The sequence below is a fragment of the Oryza sativa genome, chromosome 1 (genome assembly GCF_034140825.1).
Source record: "Oryza sativa Japonica Group chromosome 1, ASM3414082v1".
Lineage (NCBI taxonomy): Eukaryota > Viridiplantae > Streptophyta > Magnoliopsida > Poales > Poaceae > Oryza > Oryza sativa.
Window position 1 is genome coordinate 27437499 of NC_089035.1, and position 20310 is coordinate 27457808.

The 20310-nt window shown below is 48.6% G+C and overlaps 2 protein-coding genes across 2 annotated transcripts; both read left to right on the plus strand.

Moving 5' to 3' along the window:
• The first annotated feature begins 7190 nt into the window (after nucleotides 1-7190).
• Nucleotides 7191-8392, plus strand: LOC4327168 (uncharacterized). Its single transcript, XM_015780076.3, has one exon. The coding sequence runs from the start codon at nucleotides 7272-7274 to the stop codon at nucleotides 8160-8162; it is 891 nt and encodes a 296-aa protein (XP_015635562.3). The 5' UTR covers nucleotides 7191-7271; the 3' UTR covers nucleotides 8163-8392.
• Nucleotides 8393-17311: 8919 nt separating this feature from the next.
• Nucleotides 17312-19945, plus strand: LOC4327169 (F-box/kelch-repeat protein At3g61590). Its single transcript, XM_015774638.3, has 2 exons — nucleotides 17312-17596; nucleotides 18432-19945. Exon 2 carries the CDS (start codon nucleotides 18439-18441, stop codon nucleotides 19672-19674), a length of 1236 nt encoding a protein of 411 aa, XP_015630124.1. The 5' UTR covers nucleotides 17312-17596; nucleotides 18432-18438; the 3' UTR covers nucleotides 19675-19945.
• Nucleotides 19946-20310: the final 365 nt, after the last annotated feature.

Genomic DNA, 20310 nt, shown 5'->3' on the forward strand with positions numbered 1-20310 from the left:
ATCGATCTTGACAACCGGATAAGCCTCGGGCCACTTAGTGAACTTGTCGATCGCAACATACAGATACTCAAACCCGCCCGGGGCCCGTTTGAACGGTCCCAGGATATCAAGCCCCCAGACAGCAAATGGCCATGACAGTGGTATGATCTGCAGGGCCTGGGCCGGCTGATGAATTTGCTTGGCGTGGAACTGACACGCTCTGCATCGCCGGACCAGATCGACTGCGTCATTGAGAGCTGTCGGCCAATAAAATCCTTGACGAAAGGCCTTGCCAACCAGGGTGCGCGAGGCAGAATGGGCTCCGCACTCGCCCTCATGGATGTCAGCAAGAAGCTCAACGCCTTGTTCCTGAGGAATGCACTTCAGGAGGATTCCATTAGCCGCGCGCCGATAGAGGGTCCCTTCTACCAGCACATAGCGTTTGGAAATGCGTTGTACGCGTTCACTCCCTTCGCGGTCCTCAGGTAGAGTCTTATCTGTGAGGTATGTTTGGATCTCAGAGATCCAAGCAATCAATCTAAGGGAGCTTGGAACGCTCTCTTCGGGTCCCGAGGCCTGGACTCCGACGGGCCTCGGGTGCCGGTTAGGCGCATCCGTCTCCCCTAAGGGGTCGGGTTGCGCCGACGGCTGGGTAAGCCTTTCTTCAAAGGCGCCTGGTGGGGTCTGGGCTCGCGAGGACGCGAGCCTTGAGAGTTCATCGGCAATCATATTATCCCGTCTGGGCACATGCCGAAGCTCTATCCCGTCAAAATGGCGCTCCATACGCCGCACTTGGCGTACGTAGGCGTCCATCTGTGGGTCAGAGCACCGGTACTCCTTACAGACCTGGTTAACGACTAGCTGGGAGTCGCCTAATACCAAGAGGCGGCGGATCCCTAGTCCAGCCGCCACTCTGAGTCCGGCAAGGAGTCCCTCGTACTCTGCCATATTGTTAGTCGCTCGAAAGTCGAGACGGACCAAATATCTGAGGACGTCTCCGTTCGGAGAGGTCAACGTGACCCCTGCACCGGCGCCCTGAAGAGACAGAGAACCGTCGAATTGCATCACCCAGTGGGCGGCGTGAGGCAGCTGTGAGGGGTTCGTGCTGGCCTCGGGCATTGAGACGGTCTCTGGAGCCGGGGTCCACTCTGCCACAAAATCGGCGAGGGCCTGGCTCTTGATAGCGTGGCGTGGTTCAAAGTGCAGATCGAACTCAGAAAGCTCGATTGCCCATTTTACCACTCGTCCTGTACCCTCTCGATTATGCAAGATTTGACCGAGGGGGTAAGACGTAACCACAGTGACCCGATGCGCCTGGAAATAATGGCGCAGTTTCCTTGAGGCCATCAGAATAGCGTAAAGCATCTTCTGGGCCTGTGGGTATCGGGTCTTGGCGTCCCGGAGGGCCTCACTAACAAAGTAGACAGGCCGCTGCACCTTTCGGCGGGGCCGATCCTCCTCGTTAGGGGCCGTACCCCCGGGGCGTTCTTCGTCCAAGTGGCCCCTCGGGGCGCACTCGTCTTCTGCGCTGATGACCTCGGGGTCGGAGGATGACAGGAGCGGCCCTCCCACAGTGGCCTCGGGGCCGTCCTGGGGGTCGGGGACTCCTGGCATCGTCGGACAAGCGGGCAAAGGGCCAACTCCGGTCGTCAGGGGCCTCTGGCCTCCGTTCGGCTCGGGGGCCTCTTCTCCCTGCTCTTTCCCGGGTCGAGTCAGCACAGGGTTAGCCTCGGGGCCAAAGGGCTTTAAGTGCAGCCTTCCCTCAGTGGCCTCGGGGCCTTCCTGAGGGTCGGGGGCACCCAGCACCGTTTGACAAGCGGGTGGAGGGCCGCCTCCGGTCGTCGGGGGCCTTAGGCCACCGTTCGACTCGGGGGCCTCTCCTCCCTGCCTGCTCCCGGGCCAAGTCGGCACAGAGCGGGGGTGCGCAGAATGAGGATTGTCCTCATCGCGCTCCACAACCAACGCTGCACTAACTACTTGGGGGGTCGCCGCTAAGTAAAGTAGCAGGGACTCATTTGGCTCCGGGGCGACTAGAACCGGAGGAGAGCTAAGATACGCCTTCAACTGGGCGAGGGCATTTTCAGCTTCCTCCGTCCAAGTGAACGGCCCCGAGCGCTTGAGGAGCTTAAACAAGGGTAGCGCCTTCTCTCCCAGCCTTGATATGAAACGACTTAGGGCGGCCATGCAACCGGTGACGCATTGCACGTCCCTAAGTTTGCTGGGGGGGCGCATCCGCTCGATAGCTCGAATCTTCTCGGGGTTGGCCTCAATGCCTCGGGCAGAGACCAAGAACCCGAGAAGCTTACCCGCAGGTACACCAAACACACACTTATCGGGGTTCAGTTTTATGCGGGCGGAGCGGAGATTCTCAAAAGTTTCCGCTAGATCTGAAAGTAAGGTCTCTTGGTTGCGTGTTTTTACAACCAAGTCATCGACATACGCCTCAACATTACGTCCTATTTGACTACCCAAAGAAATTCGAGTAGTACGCTGAAAAGTAGGACCTGCATTCTTTAACCCGAAGGGCATTGATGTATAACAATAGGTTCCTACGGGGGTAATGAACGCAGTTTTTTCCTCATCCTCCCTAGCCATGCGAATCTGATGGTAACCAGAGTATGCATCTAGAAAACACAAAAGGTCGCACCCCGCAGTGGAGTCGACGATCTGATCTATGCGAGGCAGGGGGTAAGGATCCTTAGGACATGCCTTGTTAAGGTCGGTGTAGTCGATGCACATCCGAAGCTTGCCGTTCGCCTTGGGAACGACCACCGGGTTCGCCAGCCACTCCGGGTGGATGACCTCACGAATGAACCCGGCCTCCAAAAGTCTAGCCACCTCCTCGCGGATGAAAGCTTGACGTTCCGGGGCTTGCCGCCGCACTTTCTGCCGGACCGGCCTTGCGCCCGGCCGCACGGCGAGACGGTGCTCAATCACCTCCCTGGGGACCCCGGGCATGTCCGCTGGTCTCCATGCGAAGACGTCAGCGTTTGCCCGCAGGAAGGAGACGAGCGCGTCTTCCTATTTGCCATCCAGAAAACCACCGATCCGTGTGGTCTTGGATGGGCCGTCGCCCAAGGCAACCTCCTTGACCGGGACCTCGTCGCAAGTGGCCATCCGCTGCCTCGGGGCGGTGGGGGCAGAAGGGCCAAGCCTCTCGTCACCACCCTCGGGCTTGGACGCAGCAGCGAGGCGGTCCGCGCGCTGCTCAATGCAAGCAAGCGCGACTTTAAGGTCGCCACGGACAGAGATGGGGCCACCAGGGCCCGGCATCTTCATCTGGAGGTAGGCGTAGTGGACCGCCGCCATGAACTTCACCAACGCGGGTCTCCCTAGGACCGCGTTGTAGGGCAGACTGAGGTCCGCCACATCGAAGCTCACCCGCTCCGTGCGGAAGTTGGCGGGTCCACCGAAGGTGACCGGTAGGTCAATGTGACCTAATGGCCACGTGTGCCCCGGCGTCACACCGATGATCGGTTGAGACGGCTGGAGCACCATCCCCGGGGCCTTGATAGCATCAAAGGCCGCGGGGGAAAGGATGTTGAGAGCCGCTCCTCCATCTATGAGGACACGTCCCAACTTCACGTTGCAGATGGTGGGGGAAACCACCATCGCAACCTGCCCTCCCCGGGCAATGCACGGTGGGTGGTCAGTCTGGTCGAAAGTGAGAGCGACCTCCGACCACCGCGCCCGACGCATCGCCTCATGGGTAGGGGCCATGGCCAGAAGCTCTCGTTTCATAGCCTTGAAGCTCCGGCGAGAGACGTGAGCACACGCTCCTCCATCGACGGTGGCAATGGTGGCCCCAGGTTCTTGGAAACCTAGGTCATCATCACCATCATCGATGTCAACAGCGGGGGCCTTCTGCTTGGCCTCACCTCGCCGTTTGCCGGATGGAACCACCGGGGACTTGCCCTCACGGCGTTCCTGCCTCCTGTCCTCCTCCCACTTCCTCGTTCGCTCAGCCAGGTTTTTGACTGCACGACAGTCCGCGAGATCGTGGAGGGAGGTGTTGTGGACGGAGCACCACCTGCCGGCGGGGCGCTCCCTGCCGGGAGTTCCGGCCTCTTTCTTTTTGTCGCTCGCAGGCCTCCCCTTTCGGGTGGCCCGCGGAGCGCCCTCGACGGCGAGGACATGACCCTCGTCGCCGGAACGGTCCGTCCTCTTCTTCCTCCTCCTATCACGCCGCCCTGTCTGAGCGGCGGATCCGGGGGCGGCCGAAGCTGCCACTCCGGAACCGGAGGAGTTCCAGGTCCACGCTTCCTCCTTACGAGCCACTCGGTCCGCGAGCTGAAAAAGCTCCGCGGTAGTCTGGGGCTCTTTGGAAGCGATCTTTTCGAGCATGCGGTTGTGCCGCACGCCCCCCCTGAACGCGTAGATCACCGCGTGTGCAGGGATGCATGGTATAGTATTGCGGACTTGGCAAAACCGCTGAATGTACGAGCGAAGCGACTCATCATCGCCTCGCTGTACTGCATGCAAGTCCGCTTCTTCGCCTGGGCGCGGATACGTGCCTTGGAAGTTCATGGTGAACTGTTGGCACAAATCTTCCCAGGAGTGGACCGACGCGGGTGGCAGGTTCATTAGCCAACCCCGCGCCTGTCCTTTTAGGGCCATGGGAAAGAAGTTCGCCATGACCCTGTCGTCACCCCCAGCGGCCTCAATCCCGGTCGTATAGACCTGGAGAAACTCGGTGGGGTTGACGCTCCCGTCGTACTTCTCGGTGATGGTGGGCCGGAACCTTGGGGGCCAACGGACGTTCCGAAGACTCGCCACAAAGGCTCTACAGCCAACACCACCGGCCGGGGGCACGGAGGGCTGATCTTCACGTCCATGTCGAGGTGACACTCTGGACGAGGAGGCTCCCTCCGTTGCACGGGGAGTACGCCGGCTATTACACCGGCGCCCGATGTTGAGGCGGGCATCCGGCTCCCCATGCTGATCCTCCCGAGTCGACGGTGTAGACGAGGGAGTGGCAGCCGAATGACGTGCAGCCGCCGCCACTCGCCGCGCCCTCCGCCTTGATGATACGGAGCCGGTGGTAGCGGCGCCGGAGGTCTTGGTGGTGGTGGCGGACCGTCCACCAGCACCCAGGCGCTGCTGTGCCGTCATGACCAAGTTGGCCACGTCTTCCAGCCATCGTTGGGCTGGAGACTCCGGGTCATGGACGACAGGCGGGTGTCGTAGGAGCGCGCCAGCAGCTTGAAGCGCACCCTGAGGCGTGCTGCCGTCGCCGTAGACGAGGAGGCGACGCTCCCCGTCTCGCCGTTCTCCTGCATCACCTGCGGCCGGTGACGCTGCGGACTTGTCGACCCTCTCAAGCGCCTCCCCCTGCTTAGGGCTTTGGCGCGGAGGAGGTGGAGGAGTACGAGCTCGACGGCGTGGATTCGGCTCCCCGTCGTCGCCGCTCACACTCGGCGAGAGGTCGTGCGTTTTTCCTTGCTCGGCCATTAGGCTGAACAAGAAAAACTTGGGGCACACGGAAGAGTCTGAGAGCTCTGAAAGCACACGCTGAGCCCCCTACCTGGCGCGCCAGATGACGGAGCTCGTGGCTCCTCACCGGGAGACCGCGCAGGCCCCCCTTTGCCAGTTCGGCCGGGGGCTTAGGGTGAAATCTCAAGCTCTCACTCTCTCTGTATGTGGTCAGATTACTCGTCGGCAAGACACACGAGACACGACGATGTATACAGGTTCGGGCCGCCGCGAAGCGTAATACCCTACTCCTGTGTTTTGGTGGATCTGTGTATGAACGAGCTACAAAGTGTCCGCTGACTTCTCCCCCGTTCTCAGCTTTCAATCCGGGAAAAAAATCCCCCCTCTAAATGGGCAAGGTCCTCCTTTTATATCTCAAGGGGATACCACATGCACCTTTCTCTTTCCAAACTGGACTGTTCTTTTTCTCTTTAATGGGCGGAGATCGGTACGGTTTCCATCCGAATGACACTTCGATGGGACAGCCCACACCTACCTCCACTCCCGGCGGAGACGGGCGCAACGTGGGATCGTGGCTGCCCGTTGCTGACGCGACCAGTGTCAGACTGGTCATTCTTGTCCACCATGTGTCAGTTTAACAAGATGCATGTTTGCCCTTCTTCGTGTAACACCTTGCCTGTAATGGTTAGGATAAAGCCTGGTATAAATCTAACCAGGGCTAACGTGCCATCTCTAAGAGATAACACGCTAGCTCCGGCTTGAGACGAGTTGCCTAGAGGCTTTCGTCTTGACGGGATGGGGCAAGGCGTGCGTCAGACCGCCAGTCGCCACCTAACCCTTGATCTGACCGGTCTGTGACTGGTCACAGACCGGATAAAAGAGCGTGCTGTACTGCGTTACATGCAGCGTGACACGCTTGACCAGACTGTAATAAATGCTGTTAGGTGAGCACAGCTGTGCTCACTTATCCCATATATGTGGCGCAGACTTCTTTAAGGGGTCGGGGTGCCTCGGCCCTCGGGGCCGGGGCAAGCGTAACCCGACCCCCCCTCGGGGGAAATCAGGAGGAGGGCGGACACCTCACCCTCGGGCCCGACGTCCCCGAAGGTGCCAGGCCACGCGGGCGATTGCGTCTACCTCAAGCCTCTGGTCATGATACTCCCGGTCCCATATCACCGACAGGAACATTGAGCAAAGAACACAGACTTACGGAGCAAAGCAACTACACTATTGATTCAAACCATGGTGTTTATGCAGCTGCATAGGATTGCCAGGTCCTAATTGGCTGATTCTGCCACTAACTAGAAATACTATACTTATATTAGAACTCACGTTAGATAGATAGAGTAGAGCATATATAGGGGGTTTAGCCCCTCTCTCCTAAACACCCCCATAGTTGTGAACTCCCCCATTTAGATCCGAGTACCATCTTCTTATTGGCCTTGTTTAGATTCTAACTTTTTTTTCTTCAAATTTTAAACTTTTCTGTCGTATCGAATTTTCTTACACACACAAACTTTCAACTTTTCCGTCACATCGTTCTAATTTCTTCAAACTTCTAATTTTAGCGTGGAACTGAACACAGCCATTGGCTTGTGGCGTGTGTGAGATGCAATGTGATTGAATTTTTTGGAATACCCTCCTTTTTATTTGAGAATTTTTCGTGCAGCTGTCAAACGCTTTCAATCTGGCGGGGTTTATTTGTGACCCTCGATCGGTCAATGGCCAGTAGCAATCCATCCGTCCGTTCAAATCCCTCTCTGGGAAACGGACGAAACGGGAGAGGCGCGGAAAACCCCCACCCCCCAAATCGGAGCGCGGAGGCGCCGACCAAGAAACCCTACGCCGCTTGGGCGGCGATGATGGAGGCGGCGCCGGACGAGGAGGCCGGGCTGGCGCTCCCCGAGGGCGAGCGGATTCTGGAGGTCACCCTCATCTCCGCGCAGGGGCTGAAGCCTCCCTCCGGCCTGCGGCGGCGGCTGCTGCAGGCGTACGCCGTGGCGTGGGTGGACGCGGCGCGCAGGCTCCAGACGCGGCCGGACCGCGCGGGCGGGGTCGACCCGGAGTGGCACGAGCGCCTCCTCTTCCGCGTCCACGAGGCCGCGCTCGCCGACGACTCCCGCGCCGCCGTCACCGTCGAGATCTACGCCGCGCCCGCCGGCGGCTGGCACATCGGGGGGGACTCCCTGGTCGGCTCCGCCCGGTTCCTGCTCGGCGACCACGGCCTCCTGTCCCGGCCCGTCGGGTCCCCGTCGATGTTCGCCGTCGGTGTGCGCCGCCCCTCCGGCCGCGTCCACGGCCTCCTTAACGTGGCGGCCAGTCTCGTCGCCGCGCCGCCGTCCCCGGCAGCTGCCCACGCTCTCCGCTCATCCCCCGCCGTCTCCCTCAGCGGCCTCTCCACGGCGCCCATCCCAGCAGGCCGCGTGCTCCGCGTCCTCAACCGCTCGTTTCCGACGCCCCCACCCTCTCCGACGGTTCTTACGACCAAGAAGCAGCAGATTGCAGCCAAGCCGAACAAGAAGTGCGCTGACAAGCTGGACGTTGCGGTGAAGCTGAACAATGGCGCAGATGATCGGAGCGATGAGGAGCGTGAGGAGTTGAGAGAGATGGGCGGGGTGGTGTTTTGCGGGCCTTGTATCCTACCATTACCAAGAAAGATCCACATAAGCCCCTCTGACGAGAACCTGCAGGCCTTTGCTAGCATCTTCTCCGGCGGAGTTGGCATTACCAGACAGAGCCCTCGCCATTGAGGAGTCCAGGCATTTAATAGGTTCGGTTCTTTCAGTTGATTCCTTGTGGAGATAGCCTGTTTCTTCTTGTTGTGGAAAATTAGTTTCTTAACCATGAGGATATAGTGCTGAGTTGTATTATAGCATCTATTGTTGTTACTGCAAATATGTCTCACTGATTCTTTTTTGTGTGAATCAATGGAATTATAGAATTATAGTGCCACAATGAATAGCGCGGAATCATTTTGTTATCTGCTATGCTCAAAGAACCTCAATTTAAGGTTTGAAGATTTCGTTTGAAGCAATATAAGCCTGAATGCCTGAGTATTTCCACTCATCTTAATGGCATATGTGGATATTTTCTTGTTGCTCAATATCAAATTTATCGGTGATAGTGCTATTGTGAAGAATTGTCAAATTGGATTATTCCTGGGGCTGTTTGCTTTCTTGATGCTGCAGCTGCATTGCAAAATTGTTGCCTGGGTTGATTTGTAGTAGCATTGCAAACTTAGATGTTGTGAAAAGTTTTAATGACATCATATTATTTTCAAGTATTTTCATGTGAAATATGTAGCCACTGTTCTTTAAGGTTAACTTGGCCGTACATGGGTATTCATGTTTGTCTTACACTTTACCTGATGAATTATGTTATGTACAGACAATTCATAATAACTAGACATATATCTATCATTTCACTGCTTCTAATTAATGTCTTCTGTGGTCATGTGGAATTTAGTAACAGTTGAACCTTTAGTTTAATCTGAGGGACTATTGATAATTTTAATTCATATTCAGTGATCAAAAGTACTTAATCTTAGATTTAGTTTGAAAGGTGTGATTGTTTGGTTTAGAGGAAAGATCACACATTAATGATTGATCAGCATGCATAGAACAGTATTCTATGGTTTTTTTTTTACAGACTAGCTCTGTGGGATAGTTCTCAAGCCTTAATGGCCTTTGAATTATTCTGAATGATCCCTTAATGAAACATAAAATGAACAAATGATTATTATTATAATAGTGCTGGGAAGATTAATAAGCAGAAAGATACTTCAATGGTAGAACCAGAGGATTAGTGCACTAAAGGCCTGATGCAAACAAGTCCATAGTGATTTGTTTTCCCTTCTTTTCTGAGAACAAAAAATGATATCAGTACTAACTACTCTGTACTTGGTTTGACTTTTGAAAAGTCAAGTGTTTTGGAATGATTAGTGTGAGCTTTTTTATGTGGATATCATATTAGTTACCATATTTGTTGCAAAGGACAATAAGTCTTAAAAGGTTGAAGATGCAAGTGGCAGATTAAGTTCAGGATGATGCTATGAATGCCATCTGGTTCTCTCACAAGTCACAACTATCAGCTTAATTTCTGTAACTTTGTTTGTATTCTTTTGTTGAGATATGTTTACTGGGTTTAACTGATTTGCACGTTCTTTTATAGTTTATGTCATAATTCTTAACACACAAAGCTTCTTTATGATGATTTGGCATGTGATGGTTCCAAGTGTCCAACAGTTTTTTGTCCAAGTCAGTGATTGAATGCAGGGAATAAACATCACTTGTACTGTTGTAGCTAATTACTATCCCCTGAATGTAGTTGATATTGTTTCCTTCTAAGTTTACAATCTGAACTGCAAAATCTGATAGTATTGTATAGGAATGCTTTATGGACTGGGTTAAAATCTTGCAGGCCATGTTTAGGGCCCAAATTCGAAATAGTTTCTTTAGCCTGTGACTATTTATGTCTCGAGCCTGTTTGTGGCTTTTTTTTTCATAGCCTAGGCTTCTGGGGCTTTGTAGTCTGCTGATATCGTGGGACATCTAATTGTAACTTTGTTGTATTTGGCTTTTGTATTACCAATTTTCTTTGCATTGATTCTGAAATTACGTGCTTCCTCGTTTTCTATCTTACAAATGTCCATGTTCCTTTTCGATGTATCGGAGTAAGATAAAGACAGTTTTGGTTAATTGACAACTCATGGAAAAGTATCTGCAGACTGCAATGTTAAGTTATCTTCTAAAAACCAAATGGTATACTTGCTTAAATTGTTAGTGATTCTTAATGCTTCCAAAGTTCCATTGTAGGATCAAGGCAGATTTGGTGAAGCACTGAGAGATAAAGTGCTGTATTATAAAATTGTCTGGAGGATATCCAAAGCTCATATTGTGACCTTACGATCTAAGCATTGGGTGGACTATACATGTACAGTGATTTTTTAACCGTTTTGACAGCCCTTTCCATCTTGGTATTTTATATATTTTTTAGCAAACGGTAATTCAATGAACTATAGCGTCAAACTTTTGAGCATTTCAATGTAGTTTTGATATCTTTGACAATAATTTGTGGACTATTTCTATGTGATTAGTGGATGCTTTCTATATAAACAATCCTCTTGGTTCTGATGTAAAGCATTATGTGCCGTGTCACTTGAAAATGACAAAACAATATTCAGATTCTGAAAAACCATCTGCCTTCTTGACTTTGATGATTCAAGTATCCAGCAAGGGGATAGCAAGCAATAAACTCATGATGTTAGGTCATTTGAAGATCACATGTTTTAATAGTTTTGTCAGGATAGTTTGTCGGCTTTTTTTGGGTTTTGGCACATTTTTTAATTTTTTTTTCTGTACCTCGACTATTGAGTATATATTTTTTTGTCAAGAGCTGTGCTACAGTACTTATGATCCTGTATGACGTGCTGCCACCAAAACTATCAAAGATGCCATTTTCACTGTACACCTAAATGGTGGTTTCTTCACCATCACCATCGCCATCCTCCATTCTAAAGTCGTTATTATAGTTTCCATCAGTTGGGTCATATGTGCGATTTCTGCTCTCCAAAATCTGCCTGCTTTCTATGGTAGGATCCTATGTTCCGATTTAGCCTGTTCCCTCGTATAATTGTTTTCCTGTTCACTCATATTGCTTTACAATGACTTATCGACTAGGGTAAACTGTTTGACAGTTCAGAACTGGAAAGGGCCACTTGCGGCCGTCAGATTTACGTGGAACTCGCTGTTCCTTTGCTTATTGCGCTTATTGGACACTGCATAATTCTCCAAAAAGAGGCCATAAAGAAGTACTTGACGATTGTGACCTCACATCAATGGCCACATACAACCATGTACCATCTCCTTTGTTTTTTCCAGGACTTTTCCATCTCCCCCTTCTTCCAATTGCGATCCACACAATCCTGATTCAAGTTGCGCCACCGACGTAACATGCCGTCTTTTTCCTGGTCGATCCTTTGATTGCCTGAATTCTTTCTTCTTTTTTTTCTACGCCCCAACTGGTTGATTTGGATCCCATTCGTTCCCTCTCCTTTACCGGAAGAACCAGCCCACTTCTTTTTTTTTTCTCTGTCTTTGCAGCTTTTCAAGTGCAATGTTGGAGAAGATTTCTTCGACGGCGCGAGCTCCAAGAACCTCACAAATTGTTCCAATATTCCATTGCACACTCGGGGCATATTGGTTGGATCCTATTGTTTTAGATGCTGCCCATTTGCTAAACACGCCATGTTAGAGGTCTACTTGTCCTTTCTAGGTTCCTTTTCTTTTGATGCGTTTGCATATACGGTATATATGTACTAGATTCCATGGAGCATAGCAAAAGATAACCACTGTTGCTTTGCGGGCATCTCATAGAAGAGAGGAGCTTCGTTGAGTTGAAAATGTTTCAAGGACAAGTGATGCGAATTCTGTGTGATGCCACAAGTGGAAAGAATAGCGCAAATGTGGCAAGCAAAGCAATGCATATGCGCTGCTTTTCCTGGTAGGTATGTGGCATTGCTAGGTGCGGTGGTAGATGTCCAAGGGGAAGAAGCACAAGGAGGCAGCCGCCTCTAGTGGCCTCGCCACTCACTCACACTGCCCCCGGAGTCTTTTGCTCTCCACCACCTCCCATGTTTCAAGGTAAATTCGTCGTGGTGGTTTCATGCCTTGTGCATATCAAGAAAGATGTACTTAAAGTTCCTGATGCCTTGCAACGTACTCGAGTTTATATATATATATATATATATATATATATATATATATATATATATATATATATATATATATAGAGAGAGAGAGAGAGAGAGAGATTATGTGACGGTTGATTGTGTTTCTTCCTTAGAAGTTCATATGCTCACAGGTGCTAAAGTTTCGGACAGTCAAATGTATCGGCAATACCGTATAGAGGATGCACGTTCATTTTATTACTCCCTCCGTTCTATAATATAAAAATCTAGAACCAGATATGATATTTTATATTACAATGAATTGGACAGTGATCATTTTATTATTTTCTTCATTCCATAATATAAAAATCTAGAACCAGATATGACATTTCATAGTACAATAAATCTGAACAAGGAATGTCCTGATTCATTGTGCTATGAAATATCTCATCTGATGCTTACATTTCTATATCGTGGGACACGGAGGGAAAAACTCCAAAGTTTGTAAAGTAGACTGGTAGCTTCATAGGGTGTGGGTGTCCCTACATTCTGCTTATATACAATCACAAAGGGTATCATTGCTAGCTAAAAACAGTCACAGTACAAGGTAATCTCTCCGTCCCATAAAAAATCAATCTAGTACTAGATGTGACATATTCTAATACTACGAATCTAGACATACATATGTCCAGATTCATCATAGTAGATATACATATGTACATATTTATCGTACTAAAATATATCACATCCGGTCATATGTTTATTTTTTATGGGACGAAGAGAATAGATGAGCAACCGGGCTGATTTAGGGTGTGTTTGAGAAGAAAGAGATTGGGGAGATTGGGAAGATACGCAAAACGAGGTGAGCCATTAGCGCATGATTAATTGAGTATTAACTATTTTAAATTTCAAAAATGAATTAATATGATTTTTTAAAGCAACTTTTCTATAGAAAATTTTTATAAAAAATACACCGTTTAATAGTTTGGGAAGCGTGCGCGTGGAAAACGAGGTGCTTTCTCACCCTATATCACACCCAAGCGAACGCAGCCTTAATATACACCTAGCCAAAGCTACCCGACCACAACTGTTCTACTAGGGGTCAGTGATTCAGACATTCCGTACTCATTTGTTCATACCATCTTCATTTCAAAATATTCATTTCAAAATATATGATATGGTTTACTTTTCGTATAATATTTGATCATTCGTCTTATTAAAAAATTAATATAAATATGTTTAAAGAATAAGTTAAGTTTGTATTTTATTTGATGATAAAATAATTCACAATAAAATAAATAGGGACATATCCGATGAAATGAGCTAAGTGTTGGAAACTCATGAAAATCATACTTAAAAGTTTAGTAAATTCATGAAAAAAATACTAGAGATGGGTGTAGATATGAAATACATTCTCACCAAATCCCAGCTCCAAACTCAACTTCGTTTATTTATGAAACTTTCAGATACGATTTTTACGAGGTTTTAACATTTAGCTTGTTTTCACACTTTGAAGATGAGTGATTAAATGTTATGTAAAAAATCAACGACATTATAAATTTGGAATAGAGGGAGTATTTGCCTTGCACCCTTTCCGACAGTTGAGCAGACGAAAGTATCGCCGCGACGCCGCCTCGTTGCTTTTTACTCCTACGTGGCTACGTGGTCGTCTCCTTTGGCCTTGGCCGATTGATCGATATCAACATTGATCTTTTGACGCGCCGAATAAATAGGTCGCGACGTTCATGAGAAAATCCACCCGGTATTGGCTTTCTCCCTTCCGCGTACCGGATGCTCAAGTGCTCAACTTGGAAACACCGTGCTTGCCTGTTTACACATAATCTTTAATTTTCTGCGATGATTGCCTGTGCCCTGACACCTCGCTGCCCGTCCGTACTAGCTTTATAAGCCTTGTTTAGATAAAATTTTTTTAACAAAAACATCAATTACACAGTTTGCATGTAAATTACGAGACGAATCTTTTAAGTCTAATTACGTCATGATTTAACAATATGATGCTACAGTAAATATTTGCTAATGACAGATTAATTGGGTTTAATAAATTCGTCTTGCAGCAGGCGAAATCTGTAATTTGTTTTATTATTAGTCTATGTTTAATACTTTAAATGTGTATTCATATATTTAAAAATTTTACACACATAAAACTAAACACAACCACAGTGTAGTGTGCACCTAAAGCTGGGCCTCATGTCTTCAGGACAAGCAAGGTTCCATTGTTAGTCTGAAACAGAGATAAGTGAGGCAGGCAGCTGAGAGGTCACTGTTTTTAGCTCTCCAGGCGTCCAGCTAGTTACTGTGTTGGCGTTCAGAGAGTGACACACACACACACCGTGGAGCATCTGCATGCGTCGGGCTCGTCGCGTTGAACTTTCCTTTACATTTATTTTCAGAATCAATGCCTTGGCAAGTTGACATACAGTAGTATATCTGTGTAACTTGAATGTAGTAGATGCGCAAACTGTCCTCAGTGCGAGGTTATGTGGTTATTTGTTCCGTTGGACTGAGCTGTTTAGTCATTTTCAGGAGCATATGCTCGATCTCCATTCAACGTATCTAAAAGCAAAAAGGAAAGAAAGAGAGAGAGAGAAAAGTCAATCTATCGAGCTATGAACTTTGTTGTTTGCATCCTGGAGGACCAAGTGTCGGTAAGCCTGTATCTCGGTTGCTAGCATGCATGTACTGATGCACGCCTCCCTTGTGATTGCTTCGACTTTAAGCTCACTCATGTACTAGTATTTTTTTTTTGACACTCAAAGTGAGGAGGAGGAGGAAGAAGAAACAACAAGCAAAGGCAAAAGAAATCGAGCGTGTGAGTGAGTGAGCCCCCACGGACCGATACAAAAAAAACCCGTGTGCCACGACGTGCGATGCATTCATATGCATGCATCCATCCTCGTTTTTTTTTATTATTCCCTGTGTAATAATAATCGAGCCCGTCGACCAGTGCATCTGGATATATATATATATCCGGTGCTCCAGAGAAATTTTTCACGTGCCATTACACCGTACACGCATATGGAGTGTACACGACGCGCAAAACAAAATTTCGCCGGGGAGCAGCGAAAACGGCGTGCAGGACCAGCACAGTGAGAGGGCGACGGGTCGACCATGTGAGGAAGGACGGGAAAGAGAGAGAGAGAGAGCGAGCGCGTAGTACAGTACAGTACGTGCCTCGACCGGAAAAAAGGGGGCCGGCCAAAATAGCATGGAACTGCTAAACCGAGGCGCGCGGGCGCATGCATATGTGACCGTGATCCCGTGCTGCTACGATGACGCACGGCGAGCGCGGGGTGTATCGGCATCGGCCACGGCCATCAGGCCAGGCAGCAGGAGGGGGCAGGAGGCAGCTAGCTAGCTGTAGAGCCGTAGAGGTAGCAGCTAACTAGGTGGCCAGCCAGCCAGCGAGACAGACAGCGGCGCGGCATGCAGAGGAGGCAGGGCAGAGCTAGAGAGAGAGGGGGTCGGCTCGGCCCGGCCGCCGGGGGGGCCCCTCTCGCCACGGCGCGCGCCATGGCGTGGCTGGCCTGCCTGCGCTGAGACGCTGCACCGCACTGCATGCTACGCCTACGCGGGGGGGGGGAGGGGGGGGGGGGGCGGACAGCGGTGTGGGACGAAACCGAGCGTGCCGCCCGCCGCGCGCCGTAGGATGGTCCATCGAGACGCGCGCGGTCGAGAGGACGGACGCGGCACTGCACGGCATGGCACGTTGCTTTCGTTCGCGCCGCTGCCGCTACCACACCCACACCACGCGCCTACTATCCCCCCCCCCCCCCCCCCCGGCTGTGGAGGAGTCGCAACCTCCGCTCGCTCTAGGATCCGAGTGACTAGCTCCGGCCGCTGCCGCAGCGGCAGCACATGCAGATGCAGATCGACGCGCGGCTCGGGTCGCCGGGTCGCGCGCGCGGGAGGTGTGGTTGCGGTGTGCAGTTGCGGGCTGCGGCGGGGGGAGTCGCTCGCTCGTGAGTCGCGACGTGTTCGACTCGGCGCATCGATCGGTGCGCGGGGGCACGGCCGGGCCGGGGGAGGGGGACCGAGTCGTGTACGCTCGGGTACATTGTCCGTTGGTGTTGCCGGGTACGAGGGAGTACGGTATCGACGAGGAGTGCGATGCATTGCGGGGATGAGCTAGAGGGGACGGAACGAGTTATCTAATCGGTTCTGACCACATACTCCCTCCACCCATTCCATAATATAAGAGATTCTGACATTTTGCTTGCACTATTTGATTATTCGTTTTATTTAAAATATTTGTACAGATATTAAAAAAACGAAAAGTTTTGCTTAAAATAATTTGGATAATAAAGTAAGTCAAAAAAATAATTCCAATTTTTTGCAAGTAAAATGTTAAAATCTCTTATATTAGAAGACAGAGTGAGTATATGAGAAAAGAGGATTTTTTTGAAAAAAAAATAAACTAGACTTATGGCTTGTTATTTTATTCAAATTTCAATTACAACTTTCTCATTTTTTTCGTAAACACACTTTTAAAAGGTTAAATGATACGTATTTTTCTTGAACAAGTTTATATAAAAGTTTTTAAACATTAATTAAATCTAATCTTTCATGTTTGTAATAGTTAATACTATTTAATTAATCATTTGACAATAAGTTTTTCTTATTTTGCGTGTGGCTGAAAATCTCTTCCAATCTAAAATAACGAATGCAGCCTTAGGAAATGAGCCATTCCAGCCATTTTGCTTATATAGTCAAAATTCAAAGCTAATACGAGTAAAACCCAAATCAAGTGACAAACATTTCAAAAGGACAATGTTAAAAAAAACACGAATATTAGGAAAGAACCTAATATCAAATAATTAAAAGGGGTGAGATTTCGAATTTAGGCCAGCTAGCCTACCACCCTGTGGAGCTAGGCGAAAAACTCTAAACGTTTCTCTACAAGGACAATTGTTTCTAATAACCACATTCCAACCTTATCTCCAATTCCAAATTTCCAATCGCTAGTAACGACCGACTATATATACTGAGTAACACTAGTAAGACTATTTTTAGAGAGAGAACGATTCAATGATTCATACATATAGCCAAGTGAAAAAGATTGGTATAGATAGGGCTAATTAATCCTGCCCCCGCCGTTTTCTCTCGGTTTGTTAATCTTAACCGTGGATGTCAACATCACACATTGTGTACCAATCGCCATCTCACCACCTTTCCTTTTGCACTATAAATAAATCCGAACGGCCTCTGCTTCTCGAAGCCCGGCCTGTAGCCTCGCCTCGCCTCCCTCCGCCGCCCCGGTTACGCAACCAAATACCGACGGCGCCGCCCGCCGACGAGCCTTCTCCCTTCGCGCCGCCCCCTCGCAGCATCCTCGTGCCCTCCTCCGGCATCTTCCTGCGCCGCGTTAGCATCGTCTGTCGGCGCCGTCGGAGGTTCTGCTCGGAGCTCGCTTCCGATGGACGGCGCGGCGACGGGCACGGAGCGCCTCTGCCCTCTAGGATGAGGGGCCGGAGACGTCGCCGGCGGAGGCTTGTGCAAGTACGAGCACTTAATATTCTCCCCTACTCTATTCCTTTTCCATTTGAGAAAATTAGAAGAAGAAGAAAAAAAAAACTCGGTTACTTTATTTCTTTGTGAGAAATGTGGGATTCGATAAGATATGGCCTTGCTCGTGCTGTTCTAATGCGCTGTAACTGTGGGTGACGGCGGTGCGTTTGGTATTTGTTGATAATGTATTGCTTCGTCGCTGCACATTCTGCGAGCCTCTGCTTGGAAAAGCAAACCAGCAATATTTCGGTGTACCATCACTAACTGGAGTAGCTGCGGCTTGTTCTGTTCGGTTCAGCATGATCTTATTTCAGAGTTTATTCGGTGGATTGATATGAAAACGATTTTTTGTACGGATTAAACCGCACGGAAAATACCGCTGAACTGGAAATTTTTTTTGAAGAAACGGTGGCCCGTGGAAATATTTTATATGATCTGTTCCTTATAACATTTGGGTAGGAGACTAGGAGGAACATAATGTGCTCCAACTGTGCCACGGCATGCAAACCATTTACAGATAGCACAGAAGATTGATGAACTAACATTATGGTAATTGAGTTCTGCTGCAATAGTAACTGACATAGCTTGAGCGCTTTCGAAATAAAATGGTTTAGGATATCATGTACTTACATATCATGTGTTAGTATGTCTGCAATAGGCAATGGTAACTTCCTGTTCCTGTGGTTAAACATTAACCGAGCTTTTCTTGAAATAATATACTGATGTAATTAGCTTATGATCCCATGTTCGTTTTATTTTCCATTTATTTATTTATAGGTAAATGATCTTTGCAACTGTCCTATAAATATAACTTTTTTTTATTCAGGTCATCTATGCTAGCACACTTGATGACTGATGTCATGGAAGATAATTCTTCATGGACAGCTCTTTCTATTGATCACATTAGAATTTCTGCATTCAATTTCGGAATTGTCTCCGAGGATAACGATGAAGGCAAAGAATTTTTGCTTTCATTGGACACTGTTGTTCCTGATGATATCCTGGAGAGAATTTTCACGTTTTTACCTATAGTAAGCATGATAAGGTCAACAGCAGTTTGCAAAAGATGGCATGACATTATCTACTCAAGCAGGTTTCTTTGGACCCACATGTTGCCTCAGAGGCCATGGTACTTTATGTTCACTTCTAATGAAAGTGCTGCTGGGTATGCATATGACCCGATTCTCCGCAAATGGTATGATTTAGAGCTTCCATGCATAGATAAGAGCAGTTGCTTTGTCTCTTCTTCTTGCGGATTAGTTTGTTTCATGGACAATGACAGCAGGAATGCCATTTCTGTATCTAATCCTATCACAAAAGATTGTAAGAGAATTTTGGAGCCCCCTGGTGCAAAGTTTCCAGACTACAGCACAATTGCCATAAAGGTAGATCGTTCCTCTCATAATTACACCATTACATTGGCAAAATGCAAGCAAGTTCCAGAGGATTACGTCCGATGGGATTTCTCTTTATACAAGTATGACTCACAGAGTAGTTCATGGGTGACTGCGGTTGAGGAGGTGTTCATTGGTTGGAGAGGGGGTGATGACAGCGTGATATGTGATGGAGTATTGTACTGTTTAATTCACTCCACAGGCATTCTTGGTAATATTGAACCGCGTCATAGCATTATCATGTATGACCTTATTGCTGGGCCTTCTAAGGCGTCACTAATGCAATCGTCGATCCCAGCACCTTGCTCTCTCACCTGTGGACGTCTGCTTAACTTGAGGGAGAAGCTGGTTCTGGTTGGTGGGATTGCAAAACAGAACAGACCTGACATCATCAAAGGAATTGGAATATGGGAACTTCACAAAAAACAATGGCAAGAGGTAGGTCGAATGCCTCATAAATTATTTCAAGGATTTGGTGAGTTTGATGATGTATTTGCTAGCAGTGGCACAGACGACCTTGTCTACATCCAAAGCTATGGTGCAACTGCTTTGCTTGCTTTCGATACGAAGCAGAAGCAGTGGAAGTGGTCCGCAAAATGCCCTGTGAGCAAAAGATTTCCTCTCCAGCTTTTCACTGGCTTTTGCTTTGAACCTCGGCTTGATATTACCACTTAATTGTAATGCCTTCCAATGGAATCAGGTTGGCAGTCCTGGTCTTTGTGAATATATGCATGCTTCATTAGATTGTTGCGTCACATGCAATGTGCTCTCCTTTGCTTATCATCCCACATTCGTCCTGATGGATGCAATTTCCTTTGCCTCTTTTCATTGGATTAATTAATCTTTAGAATGTTGATCTCTCTCTCTCTCTCTATAATAATGCCTGTTTACAAATGTACCTCTATTTTCTTTAAAAACAATGCATAGATCTATGCTATTTATCACATTTATCTGAATTCTCAAGTTCAGCCATGTACTGCCTCGACAAAACCTGCATACAATGTCTTTGCTTGATGCAGGCCTTAGAACCTGTCCATATAAACTGAATGAGCTATTGTCCTTACAGCATGTCTAGACAGATAAATTTTGCAGCGCCATAAGTTACATGTCTTTTCATCGCGCAACTTCCTGTATGTGATATCTAAATTTTTGTCCTTTGCGGTCTCAAGGGACAAGTTCAACTGTATGCGTTTTGTTTCTTGTGATACTTCATCAGTGATGGGCCTACCACTGATGTTTGCTGCTCCGGAACAGTTTGCACACTGGATGTACAAGGCGATTGAAAGTCGTTTGTCTGTACACTGACCAGTC

Bases quoted from the DNA above. Each gene is read 5' to 3' on its own strand.
- LOC4327168 (XM_015780076.3), top strand. From the start codon at position 7,272: ATGATGGAGGCGGCGCCGGACGAGGAGGCCGGGCTGGCGCTCCCCGAG.
- LOC4327169 (XM_015774638.3), top strand. From the start codon at position 18,439: ATGCTAGCACACTTGATGACTGATGTCATGGAAGATAATTCTTCATGG.